Source organism: Podarcis cretensis (genome assembly GCF_951804945.1).
Source record: "Podarcis cretensis genome assembly, chromosome: 1".
Lineage (NCBI taxonomy): Eukaryota > Metazoa > Chordata > Lepidosauria > Squamata > Lacertidae > Podarcis > Podarcis cretensis.
Genome location: NC_137170.1, coordinates 86,592,123 through 86,614,879, shown reverse-complemented (window position 1 = coordinate 86,614,879; position 22,757 = coordinate 86,592,123). Strand labels below are relative to the sequence as shown.

At 43.6% G+C, this 22,757-nt stretch overlaps 1 protein-coding gene and 1 long non-coding RNA gene across 3 annotated transcripts; one reads left to right on the top strand and one right to left on the bottom strand.

The window, feature by feature from the left end:
• The first annotated feature begins 1,426 nt into the window (after positions 1 to 1,426).
• On the top strand, positions 1,427 to 3,492 carry LOC307199090. Its single transcript, XR_013831812.1, has 2 exons — positions 1,427 to 1,991; positions 2,404 to 3,492. It is a non-coding gene; the product is annotated as an uncharacterized lncRNA (long non-coding RNA).
• Positions 2,666 to 22,652, bottom strand: FNBP4 (formin binding protein 4). 2 transcript variants are annotated; one of them, XM_079946690.1, is made up of 17 exons: positions 22,398 to 22,651; positions 16,536 to 16,628; positions 14,918 to 15,054; positions 14,477 to 14,660; positions 14,000 to 14,147; positions 13,796 to 13,925; positions 12,860 to 13,201; positions 11,799 to 11,997; positions 11,084 to 11,208; positions 10,018 to 10,122; positions 9,307 to 9,440; positions 8,162 to 8,337; positions 7,184 to 7,503; positions 6,489 to 6,633; positions 6,139 to 6,395; positions 5,479 to 5,636; positions 2,666 to 4,019 (listed from the first exon to the last, which is right to left on the bottom strand). In XM_079946690.1, the coding sequence occupies exons 1-17, from the start codon at positions 22,519 to 22,521 to the stop codon at positions 3,929 to 3,931; spliced, it is 2,868 nt and encodes a 955-aa protein (XP_079802816.1). In that variant the 5' UTR covers positions 22,522 to 22,651; the 3' UTR covers positions 2,666 to 3,928. The 2 variants fall into 2 exon arrangements, with proteins under 2 accessions (XP_079802816.1, XP_079802817.1); XM_079946691.1 differs by lacking the exon at positions 10,018 to 10,122 and having other exon boundaries at positions 22,398 to 22,652.
• Between the last annotated feature and the right edge of the window lie 105 nt (positions 22,653 to 22,757).

Below are 22,757 nucleotides of genomic sequence, written 5' to 3'. Positions count from 1 at the left end.
AGGAGTAAGACAAGGCTGCATTTTGTCTCCCTGCTTATTTAACTTATATGCAGAATTCATCATGCGAAAGGCTGGGCTGGATGAATCCCTAGCCGGAATCAAGATTGCCGGAAGAAATATCAACAACCTCAGATATGCAGATGACACAACCTTGATGGCAGAAAGTGAGGAGGAATTAAAGAACCTTTTATTGAGGGTGAAAGAGGAGAGTGCAAAATATGGTCTGAAGCTCAACATCAAAAAAACGAAGATCATGGCTACTGGTCCCATCACCTCCTGGCAAATAGAAGGGGAAGAAATGGAGGCAGTGAGAGATTTTACTTTCTTGGGCTCCATGATCACTGCAGATGGTGACAGCAGCCACGAAATTAAAAGACGCCTGCTTCTTGGGAGAAGGGCAATGACAGGCCTAGACAGCATCTTGAGAAGTAGAGACATCACCTTGCCAACAAAGGTCCGTATAGTTAAAGCTATGGTTTTCCCAGTAGTGATGTATGGAAGTGAGAGCTGGACCATAAAGAAGGCTGATCGCCGAAGAATTGATGCTTTTGAATTATGGTGCTGGAGGAGACTCTTGAGAGTCCCATGGACTGCAAGAAGATCAAACCTCTCCATTCTGAAGGAAATCAGCCCTGAGTGCTCACTGGAAGGACAGATCCTGAAGCTGAGGCTCCAATACTTTGGCCACCTCATGAGAAGACTCCCTGGAGAAAACCCTGATGTTGGGAAAGATGTAGGGCACAAGGAGAAGGGGGCGACAGAGGACGAGATGGTTGGATAGTGTTTTCGAGGTTACCAGCATGAGTCTGACCAAGCTGCGGGGGGCAGTGGAGGACAGGAGTGCCTGGTGTTCTCTGGTCCATGGGGTCACGAAGAGTCGGACACGACTAAACGACTAAACAACAACAATTATAATAATAAATAATAATAATATATGGGGGGATAGTTAAGCCCCGCTCCACATAATCAATCACAATAGCACACAGACACCATTTGAATGGCAATGCTCATCAACTTTTGCGGGGGAGCTGCCCCCCTCAAATATTTATTGGGGGGCCTGAAGGGACCTCAGCCCCTAAGAGCTGGCTCCAATGCAATGGAGAGCATAGCTGGGGGTGAAGTTATACCGTTGGAGTATCATAGCATTAGCAGCACCGAAGTGACTCCCCCCCCCCCAGCAAGCCTGGGCAGTTTGTATGGAGGTCCTGGTCTGGCCAGACGACAAGACTTCGCTGCTGTAGTCCAATGGAAAGTAGAGCAATATGTTTGGCTGCAAGAGTTGCAAGGAGGTGTACAAGGCACCATTCTACTGCATTGAAGACTCCACTCTGGATAGAAACACTAGAATTGCAGATTTGGAAGGGACCTAACCCCCTGCAATGCAGGAATCTCAACAAAAACACCCATGGGAGAGAAGCTGGGTTTTTTTACTGATTGCGTGGGGGGGGGGGGGGACTGCTTCCCTGTCCACACTTGGAGACACCCATGCACTGAGCAAAATAAAGGCAATTACTGAGCTACAGAAAAAGGAAATTTGCAGAGAATCATTTAAAAATAGATGCAGGAAATATTTAAACACTGTAATTTTATTCTGAGTGCTGTTTATTTACATTTCACTTGTAATTACCCTGCAATTATGGAAACTTCCAGCAGAGTGTAGATTAAAGTGAGGAGCAGCAATTATGGTTAGATTGTATTTCTAATTGTAAAAAGACTACCTTCCCATGAGACAGAATCATCCAGGTTTCAACTGCTGTATTACAGAAAAGAGCATTCGGACAGCATGAACGAAAAAGTCAGGACTTTTTGACAAAATCTTGGGAGTCCTTTCTTCCTATGGGTTAGCTTCTATGGAAAAGTTTATTTCCTTCCTTTAAAAAATGAACTTGTAAGAAATTAGTTGTTAGATGACAGTAGTAGTAGAAATTTTAAATCAATTTCTTTGTATACTTGTACACTATGCTTTTCGATAAAAGAGGAAAATGCTTTAAGTAAGATCACAACATTTAAGCACCATGCTGTCATAACTACAGTTTTAAGTGGAAAAATAGGAAGAGATGGGATGCAGGGAGTGGGGAGTCAGTTACTTGGTATGCCACTGTCCTTCAGTTCCTACTTTCCTGCCAGCAAAAGCCAGTGGAAGCTCTAAAAATGATGGACCTTAGACAAGCCACTCTCTTTCAGCCTCCACTCTCAATCTAAAAAATGGGGTTAACATTAATCTACCTTACAGGACTGTCTGTAAGTTTAGACTATGCTAAGTTTAGGCATATATAAAAACTAAGTATTGTTTAGCTAGATTTTCAGGAAGCATGTTTTTCTAGGAAACCAATAAGATCAGATTTCTTTTTCTTCAGTCAGTGATGAGAGGCACTGTTTAAGGATAAAAATAACCAAAACAAGCCTTCAAAAAGTATTCCATCAGATAACTTTAAATCCCTCTGTATAGCTTCTGTTTATTACTGCCCTCCCTTTCAAAAATATTATTGGAAGCAGGGAATATAATTTCTATAATTCTATGGTTTTACTGAGCAGAGCAGTAGCATGTTTTTGGTATCAACTACTCCCCAACCACCTCTGTGGTATAAAACATCACATTCCCAAGCATATGTCATTGAACTTTACAATTAATGCTGCCAATAGAGTCAAAGAAAAATAAAGAAGGTTCTGAAGTATAAAAAGTGATTTTATTAATGTATATGTACAAATTTACAAAGCCAGAAACTGGAGAAATACAAACAGCGTTCAACCATAAACTGCCTTTTCTTTCATTTACAGAAAATCAATACCACTTGATTCCGTTTTTAAAAAAGTAAACAAGGGAAAAGACGCAACACATTGACAGGTTGGATAAATATTCAGCCTGGCTTTAAATGTAGACAAAGACCCTACTTTTGCTGGAACCTGACAAGAGGGGCTCAGAACTGAGTAACAGAGAAATGCTAATTTTCCCTCTCCTCACTGCTAATGGCTTCTAGTACACATCCACCAAGCAGCAGCTACTGAGATGGGGAACAGTGCTGGATAGTGAGCAAGGGAGAACATATCCACCCCATGCATTCACCAGTGAGCATTCAGAGACAGGAGCAGCTGATGCAGCAATGTGCAGGCACACAGCTGCTGACTGGCTTGTGCTGACTTAAGTGCTGAGCCAGCTACCCCTACCTCTCTTTGCCCACCAATGAAGGCATTAGGAACAACCCACCAGTCAGTGATCAAGTGCTCAGTGGAGGAGGCTGAAAATTGCTTTCTGTCCCACCTCACTATAGCCACATCAATGAAACTATTAGCATGTTACAGCACCAAAAGTATATTCTAGGGTAACATTACAGGAAAAATAGCTAGTCTGATACAGGTTCTAGGACAGAAACAAGAACTGATTCTATGAAATCTAGCAAGAAGAGCAATGCTACCAAAACCAAGGTGCTGGCAAACATTAGGAATGGAACAAGGGGTTCAAATCATGCAGAACTGTGTCTGTTGTGAAAAGAATGTGCATCTTTAATTTGCATGTTCTGTAACACCCAATTGCAAATGGTCATCATCTTGTAGAAATATTTCCAGGAAGTGGAAGAACACTTTTGGGCTTAGCAAGGAAGAGTCAAAACGGCAGGTTCCATTTCCAACTCCACAAAGTGCATTAATAAATTCTGGTACCAGCTCTACCCAGGAACTGGACATAATGGTATTCCACCTTTGTGTGAACTGGGATTAGGAGGAGTTTAAGACAGGAGTGGTCAAGCCTATTCATTATTTCATAAGCCTATTTGCCAAATACACCTCTAAAAGGATTCACAAGTCCACGCAATTTCTCTGTCAGGTCGTTCAACTGAAAAATATGTATCCTCAAAAAGTTACATTTATCCAACAGTAAAAGTTTCTGAACTGTACATGTGTGGTTAAAAAACAAAATAACAACAAAGTTGACTCATGTGCTTGAAGTAGCTTTCCGCCTCTTGAGTCGAGATCGCCAGTCATCAGGCAAAGCCTCAAAATTTGCATTTCTCTCTGCCATACCACTGTGAAGAACAAAACATTAGGATTGCCAGTCAGCACTGGGAGAACTAAAGAAATCAAGATTTCTGATATTTTCCAGACTGTGCCCATTTGTGAAGGCAACCGATCCCCCAAAGAACCTGCTTTCATGTTTACGCAATACCAACTAGCATGTCCTGCCAGTGCAAAGATTTATGCTTGTACAATGGAAATGTTTCCTACTCTCCTCCCCTGTTCCTGTCCTCCCCAAATCTTTCTGGAGGGTTAAGTGAACCCTAGAACAGATTTAGCAGGCACATGGGGGGAGGAAGAGGGGAGTTCTGTTGTGCAAATATAAATCCTTGCAATGATGGGATGCGTTACGTACCACCCACATTCACTATCAATACATAGTATGATATAGCACATTAAATCCATTCTGCATATAAGGAATGTCACAGAATTAATAAATCACTTCATATGCAAGAGGAAACTAACTCTTTAAAGCAGGGGTGTCCAAACTTTTTTCAAAGAGGGCCAGATTTGATGAAGTGAACATGCGTGAGGGCCAACCAAAGTTGTTGACCTTTTTTTGGGATTGAAGTTATTGAGCTTTTTTACAAGTCAGAAATGCCGAGTTTATGGAAGCAATCTGCCCTATGCTATTTTGGTTCTTGAATATTTCAGGAAATGCATAATTATATGGCACTAAGAGATGCTTTATGATGTCATTTTTACACACCATGATTAGCCAGCTTCTGTGCAGGCTACAGATAAAAATGTGCTCATGATAAGATAAGGCAGGTTTCAGGCAAAGGGATTTTATACTGCAGAAGTCAGGAAGCATATAGAACCTGAGGGTGGTTTCTCACGCAAATCCCTTTCTCACACATTGCTATTTGTATACATCAACACGAAGTCTTCCCTGTATGTTGCACAAGGACAAGGAGGCCAATAATGAATCTCACATTACAAGGAGATCTGAGAAGCATGGTGGCCCTTAATTCCTTTGTAGTCAGCTGACGGCCGGTGGCGGCTACACGGGCCACATGACGAGGTCTGCCGGGCCGGATTCGGCCCGCGGGCCTTGTGTTTGACACCCATGCTTTAAAGGAATGCTGCAAGTACATAACATTTCTTTCTCTTCTGCCTCACATACAAGGTTTCCCCCAAGGTTGTGCTGTGACTTCTGGAAATTAGGCCTACAAGCTTGCTACTGAAACCCCCATATCCACTTCTGTTCTGCATGTGTTACATTCCCCATCTTCAGTTTTGCCCAATGCCCCTGAAAACATGACAAGACTCTCCAATCTTCCTTTAAAAAGGAACAGCTACAAATAGACCAACCTAAACCCTGCAGTGGCACGAGTCACTTAAACCAGAAACCATGGGCTGACAGTTGACACTGCACAGAAATCTGGAATCATTTACCTAAAGCAAATCACACTGGGCGATGCAAGGAGTGGGGTGCTATCAGACCGTATCTTGCTGTCTCTCTCATACCTGATTAACTGCTGCTGTTTCCATTCCTCAATTCTCTTCTGTGAGATCACGTCCCGATCCTCATCACTTGAGCTGGAGTTTTCTTCCTCATCCAGTTCCCGCTGAATGCTCTGCCACTTCTTTACAAGAGAGGGCATCTTCGTCTTGGTTTTTTTCCTCTGCGGGGAAATATTTAGCATGTTACCCTGATGACTAGAGATAGGCCTCCATGAACTCTTCATTCTCACTCTTGTTAGGAATAAGGTAGGCAAGACAGGAAGGAAAACAATGATTTTACCCATTCTTTTTGCTTAATCTCACATTAGAGTAGATCATAAAAAGCGTTCTGGCTAGCAGAGCACACATCCCAGCACAAAAGCCACAATGGCCCCCAAACAAGAAAACAAACAGAACCAGCTTGGTATCTCTAAGGTGATTAGGCCTCAGGGGAGTTGGTGGACTCAAAGACCTAAAAAGAGCACCTTCTTCTCTAATGTATTTCTGAAATCCCAACAGCTTCCAGTTTTGAAGCTGCCAAGTTACTCATTCTGTACCTATTGTCAAACAAGATGTATCAGTTCTAAAGTCTAGCAGAGTAAAATAACACACATTTCAACCTATATGAAGCTTGTCCAATTTCTGGCATGCACAACGACAGGAAGTACAAATTTAAGTACTCACCTTGCCAGCTCTCCTAAGCTTCTTTGACTTCTCTGGAGGTAGTGTTTTGGGTGGCGGTGGGGACAGTGGAGGAGGCGGTGGAGGCGGCGACAGCTGTTCTGTAGTGCTAGTGGCAGGAGCGGCTCCTTGTGTAGGAACTGGCTGTGTGGTGCTGGCAGAAAGACCAACAGGCACACTACACTCAGAATAGTTCATGAGTGCCGGCTGCGTTACTCCAAGGAAACTCTGTTGCAAACTCACCCCTGGGGTCTGAGGGCCTGTATACACAAAGGGGGGGGATGGGAATTATTTCCAAAACACTTTTCCAGGGATATCAAGCAGCTAAGAAGAAGGATGTGGATGTTACTCACCAACACCTATGACTGATTGCCCGTAAAGCACTGGACAGCTTCCAATGGTTGCTGCTCGTTGCACCAGTCCAGCACTGATTTCAGAAGCTTTTCTCTTAAGAGATTTAGTGGAGAGAGGTGCAGATACGTTGGCCTCAGAGTTGGCCTGGAAGCAGATAGATGTCAATTAGTTTGGTTCTTTTAAATAGTCTCTGTACATTTTTGGAACATGCATGTCTTTTCTTATAAAATTCCATGTTGTTTCAGGGAAATTGTCTTGGATGTGTAGGAGCTTTTACACTAACAAATCAAATCACTGCAGATTATCTGACGGGCAATTTTAGTTCTTGTGAAAAAGCAAAATTCATCTCCTCTATCTGAAATCATTCTGTTGGCTTCTCTCTTTGCAACATCACTATCACAGCATGTTTATTGTATATGGGTCACACAAATCCATTTTCTGACACACGTTTTACAAGGGACTTTGGCACAAAACTTGAATGGCAGAAACAAACTACTTTTCATTTACTGACTGCTATAGAAGATTGTAGTAGAAAGTTTATGCTACAGGCGGCAAAGAGGGCAAGACAGTTTTACAACAGTTTTACATTATAAAATGCAAGAATGCAGAAGATTCACAGGTCAAAGCTGCATACAATCCACGCCTGATACTAGCTTTTATAGAACTGCTAGAGGGTCCATCTGCACTAACTTACTTGGCTGTTGGCAACTGCTGGTCGGAGAAGAGGTTTCAGTACAGCATCTTCCTCTGTTCCTGGTGCTGGTGGTTCCTCATCTCCATCATCCTCCATCTCTACTTCCTGTATTTCCCCATCTTCCCCTGGTGGGGGAGGGGGTGGGGGAGGGGGAGGGGGAGGGGGTGACTCTGGAGGGGGTGGTGGCGGTGGTGGCATTTCCAAAGGTAAAGGGGGCTGAAGTACAGGGACAGAGGGCTGGAGCACAGTCCAAAATGGACTGAGAGGCACAAGAGAGGTAGCTGCAGCTTGACTAGAAAGAGGCTCTTTAAGAAGAGACCCTAAAAATGGGGGGGGGGGGGGAGAGAGAGAGAGAAAGAACATGTAGGTTTTTTTTTAATTACGCCATACCTGCAAGAACTATCCACCCAACTTATAACTTTCCTTCCACTATTATGCTGCTTCTTTTCAGAGAAGAAAAACTTCCTTGGAAAAGTATTACAATGATCCCACTAACCAGCCCCCAATGTTAAAAACCAAATTGGAAAAACAATACAAGCAGAAAGAATTTATACTTCCCATGTCAATATGGCATAGCGGGTATGCTATATGAACCACATGCATAACAATCGGCAGTGATATCTCTAGAGGTGGGTAAAGATGAGAGTGAGGAACTTGTGGCACTATGGATATTGCTAAACACAGGACCACAGGTCCTAACACAGGACCACAGGGCTTGTTAGCTGTGGCTGATGGGCACTCAACACCTGGAGGCCAGCAGGTTCCCCATCCTAGTACAGAAAACTGTTTTGCAAGTAATGCACTAATTTCAATTCATCTCCACCTGGCTGAATACTGCAATATAAAGAAGGATTTCTGAGCAACTGCCTTTGGGCATTGAATATACTTACGAGAAGTAATAACAAGGAGCCTACCTTCTTAAAAACATTATTCCAAATTGGATTAACTTTCTTTTAGCAAACCCTCAAGGTCCAGTACCTGTAGTATTATCAGACGATTCCGCACCAGACTCCATTTTCTCCTTTAGTCCTTGTTTAGGAAGAGCTTCCATTTTATTCTCTAGGATCTGCCCCTCCTCTTCCTCCTCCCCATCTGGGAACTCCCATTGGGATTCGCCTGATTGTTCGTTAACATAGAAATAGCGTCTATGATCCCTAAATCACAAGAAAGAAAACAAGGTTTTACGCTCTCGCCCCTGCACTGACACAATGATATAGTCCTCTCCCGCGACAGCGGAGTGCTCTCACAGGAAGAACCTCTTACAGTAGGACTGCTGTTCACAAAGGCAACAAACAGCTTTGAGGAAGGATTTGCAAGATGGGCTTACTCCAAACTGTTTGCGCTGCTGGCTCTGTGATCACAGCCCTGACCCTCCACTCTAAAAGTAGAGGGTTATTGAAGCAGCTTGTGGCTGATGTGCAATTAAAGGTTCAAGGATGCATTAGGAAATAGACTTTTTAGGTAGTCTCAGGATTCATTTCCTTCCAGAATAGCAAAAAGAGAAACAGCCCAATTTATGAAAGATGGCTGCTCCCCCATGGACTGCTGCAGTCACATTTATGATACTCTTGGTGTCAGACATAGTGAATTGCTACTGAGAGGGAGAGGATCTGGGAGCTGAAAAACAAAAGAGCAAAGATTTCAAATAAACAAAAAGAATCAAGAAAGCCAAATATAAGAAGAAATAGTTTGGTCTGACCTGCTGGCAGGAGACAGTTATCTTGTTCTTCGTTGAGATCCTCAGTGAGGGAGCTTTCCATAAGGACACAGGCGTTACTTGGGAGCGGAGTTCCTGAGATCCTGCAATGTGCACAGAGCTCTCGCATGCGCGACCCCCCAAGCCCGCCCTCCTTAGCGCATTTACACTCAAGAGTAAACACCAGCTCTGTCCAATCGCGGAATCAAATCCATTTCAACACACTTAACACAGACTTTATATTTCTCCAATTTTTGTGGCTGGCTGAAACTCTGTATGTGCCAGAGGCTCTCTGCCCGCTCAGCACCGCTAAGTGCAGCTGCTCTCAGTCTCCAGACAGATGACGGCACGTCGGCAGGTGGTGATGGTCACAAATCATGTCTGAGATGTCAAAGGTGAAAGGTGAAAAGGGGAGAAGAGTGCGTACCTGTCCCAGTGGCAGGACCAGCCTTTAGGGGCGGCGTTTATTTCATACTGTTTTAGCTGTTCAGCTGCATCTTGCAATTTGCGTTTGAGGTAGTTTCCTTGGAGAGCTCCTTCCCGCCAATCTGCAATACGGGTCTATACCAAGCAGGCAAGGAAAAATAATGAAAAACCTGTAGAGACAATTGGTCTCATGCACATCACTTTCCACTTAACTTTGCAGTTCTACACAGTGGGTGGAATTCAACGTCAGTTGTTGTGTTTGCACACACATGACAGCTTGCCAGATAGAACCATCTCCTCCTCTCCTAACCCAATGTATGCTGTTCTGTGGGTTCTACTGACCCCCCTGTGCCAATTTTGGAGGGCACAGGGGGCATGCAAGGGAGAGGGCTGGGAAGCCCAGTTGCACAAGGAAAATCAAGACTGGTTAGATGAATCTCACCCAGTGTTAGTAGCACTAATACAAGAGTCAGCACTAATGACAGAGAACATGATGAGAACTACATATAGATCAAGAAAGCCTCAGATACGTTACTGGACTAAAGCATTCCGCTTGAGGGCCAAGGGGGAGGGAGCGGGAAGGAATGAGGGAGAGGAAGCCTGTTATCCATGCCATAATACTTAAAACTTCCTAGATTCCTATCACACTGCAATGCTGCCAGTTGTTTGGCTCCCTATGATTAATTTTCAATAAAAGGTAAACTTTCGTTACCTCAGTCTGCAACAGTAGCATGTGGAAGTTAGAGATGGATTGTCTACTGATGCCCAAGAACTCCAGCTTGCTTATCAACATGTTGGCCAGCTCTCCAATCTGAAACTGCCAGAAGTAAAGCAAGCAAGGGGTCAATAATTTTGTGCTAGTCACAATGCACAAGGCAATTGCAATGCTGAAGTGTACAAGACACCATCTGTTTTAACAAAAAGAGGTGTGATCTGACCAGTAACTTACAATTGGCAAAAAATTGTGCCAAATTCTGAAAGTATGCTCTGCCCACAGCATTAGCAGCCATTTTGCAGGAATACGTTGAGGCTATCTAATATTTTCTCTACTTTTAACTCGAGTGTTACACATGGATAATCCATATGGCTAATGCAACTATTTTCAATTTATTCTCACACAAGAAGAGACTGTCCCATTTCCCAGTGCCAACATCTTCTAAACAGCAACACTTAATACAGGGATAATAGGTACAGGGAACACACAAAGAACATAATGGCTGAATGTTATTTCCAACTAAGTATTTCTGACAGACATTAACAACTGCATTTAAGTGCCAGACCTTCCTAATTCCCATCAAGAAATACATTATTTGCTACTAATACCTGACACACGTCACTAAAAAGCAGTATCAGAAGCACCCCTACGGAATAATAACCTAGAAGAATTTCAAAACTACTCTGCACAATAAAGCTACACAGCTTTGAAGTCTCCTAGCCAAGGTTAAGTACTGATAGGGATCTAAAGGCCAATATAACCCACAAGAAGGGTGGCAGTTTCAAACTGAGTTGAACTACAAACTTCATGTGTACACATTCATTGTGTGCTCAGATTCCAAACAGTCAATAATCAATTGCATACTTTTGGTATCTCCAATCAGTATAGCAGCACCTAATCATGCCATGAAAAGGACCGATACCTGTGTGGCAATTTCAACTGACTGAAGAAAAGAAAGTAGAAAGGAGAAAAAAGCCAACTCAATTTGAAGACATTTGGAAATGTGTGAACTGCCTCAAGTAATATTGCTTAGGTTTCACAGCAGAACCATAAACCCACATACCTTTAAGTCCTGCTCCTCATCTTCTGCTTTGAAAGTCCCTTGTGTTTTCACTTTGTCTTGCAATTCCTCTGTGTCTGGCTCATTGTCCGAGTTCTGCTCAGCCACTTCTGGTTCTTCTTTCACCGCTGAACAGAAAACAAGAGGGGGTGGGGAGTGTTTGTAAGTCATTCTCCATTTAGTGCCCAGTATATCTTCCCTTTTACAATGGACTGGCATAGGTAAGAAGAATGATAGGCAATTTACTAGGGGAAGGGTGGGGAGGAGAATCCTGCCTTTTCAACCTACTATGTTGTATTATGTTTTTCTTTAACACAAAAGACCATTTCAGACACTGGATTGGAATTATTGGCGTGACCAGTATCTTCCTACCTCAATCTTGGGGAGACACACTTAATACCCACTTTAAAAACTTAAGGGTGGGATTCACCTAAGGAGCCCATCAGCAGAAGCTCTGGGCAAGGGTTTCTCCTTATGCAACAAGGTTTCCCCCTGTCCCCTGTACTTTCAAACTGGCTCAGGGGTGGAGGTCTGGAGAACGTGCCAAACAGCACACAGGGGGAGGAGAGGAGGGATTGTTCCATCTGACATGCTAAAATGGTTGCACAGACAGAATGTTCATAATAGTGCAATGCTAAATTCCACCAATAGTTTCCCTCCTTAGTAGCACTAGATATAACTGAAGAACCAAAAAGGATCCTAAGCAGGAGACTCTTACCTGCTTGTCCAGGTTCAGGACTCTCTTGACCTGTCTTGCTAGACCCTCGGCTGGTGGATTCTGGGCTGGCAACCCCAAAGAGCTTCCATTTTCCTTGCTTGGGTAGCAACCGTCGTGCTAACTCTGACTGACTTCCATCAGAAAGTGGACTGGAACCCGAAATACTCCCATCACCTTCTTCTAAAGCACGTAGCTCTGCCTATAAGGCAAAACATTACTTCAGTGCTGGGGAGCAACTTATTTGTTTCTCTTCCTATTCCTCTACATTTGTCTACATGTCCATTCTCCCCTAGTACAACTTCTCTGGACAGAGATTACTTCAGAGGCAGTAGGCTTCAACATTGCAGAAAAATAAGACATTTATCTTTTCCATGAAGTTATCCTGTTAAATGCAAAGGTTCCGCCTGCACCTGATTAGAGACAAACTCAGGCTGCTTGTATAGTTTTAAGAGGTTTCAGATGCAGGATTGCTACTTGTGCACCCTTCTTAAACCGTCATATATTGAAAAGGAAGAATCAAGTTGAGGAGGCAGGCAAGCAAAGATAGGATCAGGGCCTACTCAAGTCGAGCTGTGCATTCCCCACAACAGGACCAACTTTACATTTTATATAATTCATTTGTTTAAGTATTTTAAAGCTATAAACTTCTTTGAATACTTTGGCAGAAAGGTGGTATATAACTGAAATTGATCAATCAAAATTAAAGACCAATGGCAGGCCAGCCACAACCTTGGAAAGGGGGGAGGGGACACAATATAAAAAAAAGTCTTCTCAAAGAGTTACACTACTGAAACCACAGCACAGTACTTTGTGACTAGAAAAAGCAACACCTCCTTGAGACAGCTAATGACTGTTGTTTGCAACATAACGAGGAATGAAGGAAACAACTTGCCTTGCCCTCTGCTGTTCTCAAAATTTCTGCATCAATTCAGTGATTTGTTTAAAAAAATCATGCATAGCCCTCAGTGAAGTTTCAGTAGTGGGCCATTTATCAAATAGACAGCAGAGAGAGGCAAATGGCTCATAGAAAAGTTTCCACAACTTCACTGCAAATGACTTACCTTCTTCCTCTCCAATACCATCTCTAGCTCAAGAGTATCCTGCTCCTCTTCCTCCTCTGCACTCTCCCCTGATTGCACCACACTACACAGGTCCTCCTGAGAAGGGTCTTCCCCAATATCTCGGTTGCCTTCCAGCTGCTGATCAGCAACAGTTGCTACTTGCTCTGGTGCTACATCATCTTCCACCAATGGATCCACCTCCTCCTTACAGATAACCTTCCGCCTCCAGCGCTCCTCTTCCTCCTTCACCACCTCAGGAAGTAGTGGAGCCAGCAGTGATGCAGCCACTCCCTTTTTCTCTTCTTCATTACTTGAAAGGGCCTGAATACCTTCATTCACTTCCTGTGAAGGCAATATGATTTTGCACTAAATCATTAGCTTCCTGCAATCAGTCACAGAGAACATGAATAACCTCCTTAAAGAAAAACAAGTTTCTAGTTCTCATTCTGCAAAGTTTGCTAGTGTGTGTGCCCAGCATTTAACAAAGGCCCTGGAATCAGAGCTTCCAATGAGATGATGAGAATTGCTCAGAGCATAAAAGTCCTATTTTCCAGACTTAGTAATTGATATCCTTTTAAACAGAAATGCCAGAAACAAATTGAGAAACTTATACATACAAACGCTGTGCTCTTCCACTGAGCTATCCAATCCCTCCCATCCTTTTATGACTCCGTTGAATTATCCATATGCAACAAGACAGATCTGTCTATAATTTATTTATAAAACCCCGAGAATATGACTTATGCTGTGAACATGCTCTGCACGGGAGTTCTTGCTCTAAAGTGCATGCAGTTCATTCTTGCCATCTGGAAAAATAAATCAGATGCCTACACAGTGCAAAACAAATATAATAGAGAAAAGTGGGGTTGCTGTTTTTTCTTCTCTTAAATTTCCATTCAAAAACAACTATTTTAAGCCAGTCAGGCAAATACTAACCTTCTTCAATTCACGCTTCACAAGAGTTGCCCTCCGTCCAGCACTGCTGGCAGCTGTAGCACCACCACCTTTTCCCTGGGAGCTTAGGTCTGCAACCACTTGGCAGTTTTCTTCAGCATCTGCCACAGAACTAAGAGAAAAGCAAATTCAGCAAGGGAAACTAAAAAAGTACCAATTCACTCTCCTCTTCTGTGCCATTCTTACCTGGGCTGGTAATGCTGGATGCCCTGAACTTGTGTTGCAAGGTATTGGGGCAGCTCCCAGGTAACCTCATTAGTCTGAGTATTCCAGTAATAATAGCAGCCTGTGTTTTCATCCCAAACTTCTTGCCAGTCTCCCATCTCCACTCCAACTATAGGAAGAAAGCAAGACTTCAGTGAGCATCCTCTCCAATCTGAGTATCCTCAGCTTTGCTCTATATACCTAGAGAAGATTGCAATTATATCCTCTCTCATCACTCTCAATTGTTATCCCACCCAACATTCATCAGCTGCCTTTAATAATCCTTTGAAGTCATAGACCTGGGCAGATTAGCCAAAAAAGGCTCCCAACTTTCATCTTCACACCACAACCAAATTGCTTTCAGTTAGAAAAGACATGGTAATTCATGGGTTATCAACCCTTGCAATGCCTCTAGTATACAAGCTTGTGTAGTAGCACAAGCTATTACATGGAGCTCACCTCCTGACAGGGAGCACTGAGTGTCATACTGCCACTCAGCCACCTGGTCTGTTCCATTTGCAGTTGCCAAAACTAGACTGGAAGCAGACTCCTTGGGTTCTGGGCGTGGAGGAGTTGGAGGTGGAGCAGTGGAGGGAACAGTGTTCTCAGCAGGCTGTGAAGGTGCTGTAATTGCATCTATTTCCTTTAAAAATACAAGTAAGATAAAACAGGACATCATTTGACTCAAAAAATTAAGAGCATTTAAATATTTGGTAATAACGTAGAAAGAGAAATTGCTCAACCCATACATCAAAGATTTAAAACATCTATCCATCAGTCTAAGGTTGTACACCTTTTCATAGAAACTGTAATGTATTGCTGTGAATATCTGTACGTTCTACCCAAGTTCTACCCAACAGGATTAATTATTTAATGAACCAAAACAGAATTCCTACTAACCGCTAGGAAGTTGGCCAGGGTACTGTCAATGTCTGTTGAATTATTGCCATTTGCATCTGTAGACTGTGCTGGTTTCTCAGACATCTCACTGTCTTCTTCATCGCTGTCTTCATAAGCGCCAAGTAAACATAAGCCACCTAGAACAGAAAGTCAATGTGACCATAACTGAGATAATGTATTAAAATAACCTACACTTGATCTTAGCCAAAAGGCCAAGAAGCCCTGAAAATTTGCTCCAGAGAGTCCTCCAGTTTTTGAGGATGTGCAGGGGGCTGCAGGGGATAGGAGGAGAAAGTTTCATTGTACAAGTGGAAGTCAGCTGTGCTACTGAAACAGCAACGTTGGATACAACCAGTCTTGCAGACACTCGCACTAGTGTTGCTTTCCCAAGTCTCACCTCACTGCACAGAATAAATTATCTGTCAGAAACATCAGAGTGCCTTGCACTAATGTCAAAATTCTTTTTTTATCCACAAAAGACAGTCCTGTTGTCTTTGCTTTATCACTAGAATGTGAAATAAACACTGGAAAGATGCTTTCCAGGTTTTTCCTGTAATAATAAACAGCTCATCTGCCCTAATTTTCAAGGAATGGTTGCATGGAAAAATCTGAAAAAGCAAGTAGTCGTCCCATAGTCCTGAAATGACGAGTTCAGTCAAACATAAATAGACTGAGGTTTTTTTTTTCATATTAAAGATGGCATTGAGACCAAAATTCTTAATGTTTACAACCTTCTATAATCTCTAAATCCAATCAGCCCCCTCTAAAAATGAGCAACAAGCCACAGTAAAGTACCCCTGATATTTCTAAGGTAAAACACAAGACAAAACGTCTGTTTAATAAACAACACTAAAGGCATCTGTCAGGAGCTGGAGTCAGGCAGAGGTCAACAATAAAACAATATAGCAAATGATGTGAGTGAATATAGCAAATGATGTCAGTGAAGTCAACTCTATTCAAAGAAACAAAACAGTTCAGTCCTGGTGGCCACAGCTACCCTTCCCAGTAGGTCTTGCCCCAATGAAGCAGTTCCAAGGATTGAGGATCTGTCTTCCCACCGCTCTCTAAGGTTTCCCCCACCCTTCCTTCCCCAGCAGCTTAAAGCTTCATCATCTTGTCTCTCGTTGCTCTGCTCTCTTAATTTCTCTGCATGTTCTGGGAGACCAAGGGGAAAGGGAGCTACTTGCAGCAGGCGGGGGAAACTGCCTGCATTCTTCAGCAGCCTGCCTCATCTCTATCTCCTGGTCCCCCTCCTCTCCTATCCGAGTCTGAACTGCACTCTGCCACAGCCTCTTCCTGCTCACTAAACCCTGCTGCCTCTTCATCTTCCGACACCTCCTCCTCTCAGTCTGCTCCCTCTTCTCCCTCGGACCACTCGTCATCGTCCCACCACCAAGAAGGCTCTGAGCCTTCTTCCGTTGGGGGTTCCCCAGCTGGTGCCTCTGACTACTCCTCTGCATCCAGCCAGTCCATGACAGCATCCTTCTCTCACAAGGATTTGTTTGTTGCTTTCACACTGTTCTTAAGATTGGTACACACCCACTGTATACCAATAACTTGACCTTTATAACTGCAGATTAAGTTAGTACACTAAAAGGGGAATTGAGAAATTTGCTACCTGTTGGTTTGACAGCTACAGGCCCAAGAGGCATGCTAGCTTGAGGTGGGTTTGGGGCTGTCCTTGGAGCCTCTTCAGTCACTTCAAATTCGTCTGGAAAAATCAAATGCAAAGAAACAGATGAAATTGGAAACTATAGTTGATGCCTTCTTGGTTTGCTCATACCATGAAGAGAGGAGAAAAAGGGTCACATGAGTAGGCAAAAGCTTTCTTCATATCTCAGCTCACTAAGTTAAGATATGATCATCTGAATACAACCATTCTTAGAAATGCCATCCTTAACACTTTATTTTTAATTTTCTATTACTGTAACATTTGTGAATCAAAAAAGCTCCAAAATGAATACCTACTTTTAACTCACAGGTCCAGCAATTAAAGTTCCCCCCAACAAATTTTAAAAGCTTTAAACCAGCAATTTGTTTATTGAACTAAATACAGCACTACATTAGTTGCTGTGGGTCCCCACTTGTATTTTTCAATTCAAAACAAACCCCTAAAAGTGGCTAACAGCATTAAATTGGTAAAATAAGCATTAAATACAAAATTACAAAAACTAAAACAAAGGTAACACAAGTTCAAAAATTCAGTTCTACAGCAGAAACATATGACAGTAAATACAACATCATTAGATATTTGCCATAATTTGAAGAAATAGCAAAAATTCTACCATAACTAAAACAAAAGCAACATTTAAAGAGAGTAAAACGGTATATAATTTAATTAGCATACATATTTAACTAGCAATCCTAGGGGATAGGGGAAAAAATACTTAAGACACACTGGAATGAGATATAGATATAGGGAAACTCTCTATTTAGGGCACAAGCCCCTATGCTAATTAGCTTTTTATTGTTTTTAATTAGTTTTAGAGACAGCAGCATGCTGCTAAAAAGAGCAAAACTAACTATAACTTCAGTTTTGGCCAATTACAATCATAACATCATTTTTGGTAGAGGCATCTTTACACCATTCTAATAATTTCTTAGCTACTTGCCAGAAGATTCATTTTACTGTGCAATGTATAAACAGCTGCATGACATCTAGTCACCTTCTCTGATTTTCATAGCACTTGCATCATAACACTTTGTTGTGGGAAAGCACAATCTTTGCCCCCAGTTAGAGTAATCATTGTTACTGAACGCAATGTAGAATGTGGTTGCCGGAGTGTTAAGACATTCCACCTGGGTAATTTCTGTGCTGTTTCAAGTGAGAAGACACAAATTCCACACAGTGTTTTAATGATTGTGCCTGACCTTAAATGTGCTACTACAGCACAAAATCACTCATCTGATTCTATTCATCTCTAATCCATCCCCTTACCACCACCCTACAAAACACCACGTCCTTCCTCCTGGACCCCATTAGCTGGGGATAGCCTGTAACACAATCAACTTGACATTTTTCTTATGTGTTACTAGTTTATAAATACCCTTTAAAAAAGGTAAAGGGACTCCTGACCATTAGGTCCAGTTGTGACCGACTCTGGGGTTGCGGCGCTCATCTCGTTTTATTGGCCGAGGGAGCCGGCGTACAGCTTCCGGGTCATGTGGCCAGCATGACCAAGCCACTTCTGGCGAACCAGGGCAGCATGCGGAAATGCCGTTTACCTTCCCGCCGGAGCAGTACCTATTTATCTACTTGCACTTTGACGTGCTTTCGAACTGCTAGGTTGGCAATACCCTTACAGACAGATAAATAAAATCAATATCAGAGAAAGGCTACAGCAAATAAATCAACAAGAATTTACAAGGCCTTTTCAGCTCAACACAATCATTTGGAACTCCCACCTCAGGAAAACCATTGAAAGAGGCAGTGAAAACCTGGTTCTTTATTAAGCTTTTTGGATAGTGATGCTATATTGTTTTTCTACTGTAATGTATTTTATGGAATTTTACAGTTGTGCACTTATTCTTTGCTGCTTTTATTTATAAGCTGCCTGAAAAGGCTTCAGGGCTAAAAATTGCAGGGTATGAAACACGAGTAAATAAATAATAAAAACCATTCTTACATGCACCTGGGAAAATCCTAAAACAGTTTTCAAATAGGCTTTCACACTTGAGAAAATATATTATCAGTTCCTCCCAGCATTGTTTGCATAGCAGCTACTCTCTGTGGACTGCTGCTGCAAAACATTCTTCTCACATTGCTGTTTAAAGCCTTAAGTGACTTAGGCTCCAAATACCTGAAAGACAGCTTCCCAACAGACTATACTGGTTACTAAGATCAGCAAAGCGGGCTTTCTTGGAAGTTCTGCTACCCTCAGTGTGGGGAATGGCAGCCCAGGAGAGGGCTTTCCCTGAAGCAGCCTCTAATTGTGGAACTTACTTCCCAGATGTTTTTGTCATATACAGTGAGGGGGGAAAGTATTTGATGCAAACAATGCTAAATTTGCCCACTTGCCCTCTGCCAAAGAAATGACCAGTCCATAATTTTAATGGTAGGTTTATGGTATCTGTGAGAGACAGAATAACAACAGGAAAAACCCCAGAAACCCAGAAGACAAAAATCAGAGATTGATGTGCATTATAATGAGTGAAATAAGTATTTGATCCCTTCACAAAAGATGACTTAGTACTTGGTGTCAAAACTCTTGTTGCCAATTACAGGTCAGACGTTTCTTGTAGGTGGCCACCAGGTTTGCACACATCTCAGGAGGTATTTTGTCCCACTCCTCTTTGCAGATCCTCTCCAAGTCAGTAAGATTTCGAGGCTGATGTGTAGCTACTCGAACCTTCAGCTCCCTTCACAGACTTTCGATTTTTGTCAAACCCAAGATTAGACAATACATGGTCCCGTCCATCGTCCCTTCGATGCGGTGAAAGTGTCCTGTCCCCTTAGCAGAAAAACACCCCCAAAGCATAATATGTCCCCCTCCATGTTTGACAGTGGGGATGGTGTTCTTGGGGTCACAGGCAGCATTCCTCCTCCTCCAAACATGGCGAGTTGAGTTGATGCCAAAGAGCTCGATTTTGGTCTCATCTGACCACAACACTTTCTCCTCTGGGTCATTCAGATGTGCATTGGCAAACATGTACTGTCTTGAGCAAGGGGACCTTGCGGACTCTGCAAGATCTCAGTCCTTCACGGCGTAGTGTGATACCAACTGTTTTCATGGTTATTATGGTCCCAGCTGCCCTGAGATTATTGACAAGTTCCCCCCGTGTAGTTCTGGGTAGCTTCATCACCGTTTTCATGATCATTGCGACTCCACAAGATGAGATCTTGCATGGCACCTCAGACCGAGGGAGGCTGACAGTTATTTTGTGTTTCTTCCATTTGCAAATTATTGCACCAACTGTTGTCACCTTCTCACCGAGCTAGTTGGCAATAGTCTTGTAGCCCAGTCCAGCCTTGTGCAGGTCTACAATCTTGTCCCTGACATCCTTGGACAGCTCTTTGGACTTGGTCATGGTGGCTACTTTGGAATCTGCTGGATTGATTGCTTCTGTCGACAGGTGTCTTTTGTACAGGTACTGTAACGAGCTGGGATTACAGGTAAGACGTCTCCCTTACAGCAGGTGCTTCTAATCTCAGCTCCTTACATACAGTGAAGATACCAGGTAGCCTGACATCTGGCTAGTTGATAGGGGATCAAATACTTATTTCACTCATTATAATGCACATCAATCTCTGACTTTTGTCTTCTGGGTTTCTGGGGGTTTTCCTGTTGTTATTCTGTCTCTCACAGCTACAATAAACCTACCATTAAAATTATGGACTGGTCATTTCTTTGTCAGAGGGCAAACGGGCAAATTTAGCGGGGGATCAAACATATTTCCCCCTCACTGTAGTTTCTGCCATATGCTGAAAAGACCTAGGCTTTGACAGTAAAGGTATATTGTTTTGCGGCACTCTCCTCTTATGGTGAATCTAAACTGTTTTGGTTGGGTTTCCTGCTCTACGTTTTATAACCATAAACATTTTACTTGGTTTTAATAACTATATGATTATATTGTTGTAACCACCCATGGGTGTTTCTGGTGACGGGTTGGTAAGAAAACTTATAAATGTGTACATGCACGCACAAATCAGTGTACATTGTGCTTTACAAAACAACACCCCCAACAGAAACAAATAGAGCTTGCAGTCTAAATAACAATGGGGTGCATAACAATGGAAATTTTAACAAATAAATAAATAAGCTAAAAGATGCAGATTTAATTATACACTGATGTTTCTATACATGCCTACAACACCCATATTCTGAAGCTACAGGGAACATACTAAAGCATATCTGGGTCTGGTTAGTGCTTGGCTGGAATGCCACCTGGGAAATTGGCAAAATATAAATACAATATATATTACATAAATAAAAATGAGAACACCCAAGAATAAGGGGATGTACATAATATAAACTATACTACACTGTACTGGTACTAGGATTGCTGGAGAGCACAAATAGAAAATGCATCCAGTCACCTGTCCAGATCATTCTCTCTCCTACCCACCCCACAGGCCAAGTTTGACAGGTGGGTGGGGCTGTCTACCTATCAATCACCAGGCATCACAATTACAACAGATGACCCATTTTTGCCTATATGGTTTAGTGATGATTAGCTGATCACTGAGTCTTGTGGAGCACTATGCATGACGCTTGGCAGCCTCACAGCTGATTATGTACAACCTGTGCACAGAATTTCCCAAGCTCTGACAATCCATTGATAGCCAGTGCTTGGGCAGCCCTGTGCAAGGAATATCGTAGAAAAAGCTCCTTTAATCCAAGCTCTGTCTGTAATAGACAGCAGATGTAGGGCAGGTGGGTGGCTTGGCTGAAAGGATCTGGTGGGCCTAACTGAGCCTGTGGAACAAAGATACCCCACTAATGTCGTAGAGTAACATGGTGTCAGCATCCTCCTTCATCATACACCAATACTTCTCACAATATACCTGCTATACGAATATGCACAAGAGCACTACACTAATCCCTATTGAAATGGCAGCATCAGCCCAAACTAAAGTTGCACAGGAACCAAGTAGTCTAGGTAGAACAGGAGACTGAACAGGAACTCAGAAACATTGTGTCTCCTGTTCAGTAGTCTAATCCCACAGGCACAGGTCGGATCAAGAGGGAAAAAAGGAAGCATGTATATGTGTATTTTGTGTACAGAATAGAGCAAGCACCACCTTGGAGAACGAGAGGGTCATGACTAGAAAGACAGGGAATTTACCTGGAAATTTAATTCCATTGTGCTCAATGATGCTAACTCCCAAGTAAGCCCGCACAGGATTTCAGCTTTATTTCTTTACACTGCTTTTGCTAACTAGATTAAAGGGACAATAGAATTAAGCTAAACATATCGAAGAACAAGAGCCGGGGAAAGGAGTGGGGGGGGGGGCTCTGAGGAAGCACAGCGAGTACCAACAAACCCAGGCAAACTGACTAGGAGACCTGGAACAAGTTAGGATCTCCCAGCCTCAGACTTCCCGTCTGCAAAATGGGCAAAAGCAACGGCCCAGGTCATCCAATAGTGGGAAGGGCGACCGAGATTATGAATTTGAAAGAGCCCTTGGGAACCTCGTAAGATAAACAACGAGGACTAGGATAATGGTGTTGACATAGTGGAAACGATGCGCCAGTGCAAGGAACGGGGCCAGAAGCCGGACCCACCCGGGTGACACGATCAACCACAGGGGCCAAACTACTGCGGCGAAGGCGCCGGGGGTGGGAGGGGGGCTGAGAGGCGGCCTTATAAACAAACCCTTAAACGCCCCCCCCCCAAAAAAAACCCCGTGCTCTCGCGGTGGGGAAGCGCCTCATTGAGCGTCACAAGACCAGGTAACTCTTTCAGCAGAATCCCCGAAGGGACACGAAGCCCCCCGCCAAGCGCCTAGGCCGCGCGGCCTGCCTGCCCGCGCCCTCACCCGCTTCCGACGCCGAGTCCCCCTCGCCCGGTGCCGCTTCTTCCCGGCCTCCGCGAGGTCCAGGCGGCGACAGCTGGAGGATAGGCCTGCGCCCCGCTGGCGCCGGCCGCGACTTCTTCCCCATGGGAGCTGCTCCGAGCCTCACTCCGCCCGCGCGAAGGAGACGCCGCCGGAGAAGGCAGAGGGAAGAGGCCGGACGAGGCGGAGAGAAGCGAGCGGCGCCTGGGCCTGCCTGTCCGCCGAGGGTGGGGCGGGGCGCAAAGGGTGTCGGGATGCCGGGGCGGGGCCTGCGCCCAGCGCCGACCCGCCTGCCAGGCGCGGCGCCGGTTTCCCTGACAAGCGCCCCGAGCGAGGGCAGGC

Excerpts from the sequence above, each read along its gene's own strand:
- FNBP4 (XM_079946690.1), bottom strand. The coding sequence starts at position 22,521 with ATGGGGAAGAAGTCGCGGCCGGCGCCAGCGGGGCGCAGGCCTATCCTC. Across the intron at positions 14,661-14,917 it reads CCCTGGCCAACTTCCTAGCG|GAAATAGATGCAATTACAGC; the intron begins GTTAGTAGGAAT and ends GTATTTTTAAAG. Across the intron at positions 13,926-13,999 it reads ATCCAGCATTACCAGCCCAG|TTCTGTGGCAGATGCTGAAG; the intron begins GTAAGAATGGCA and ends CTTTTCTCTTAG.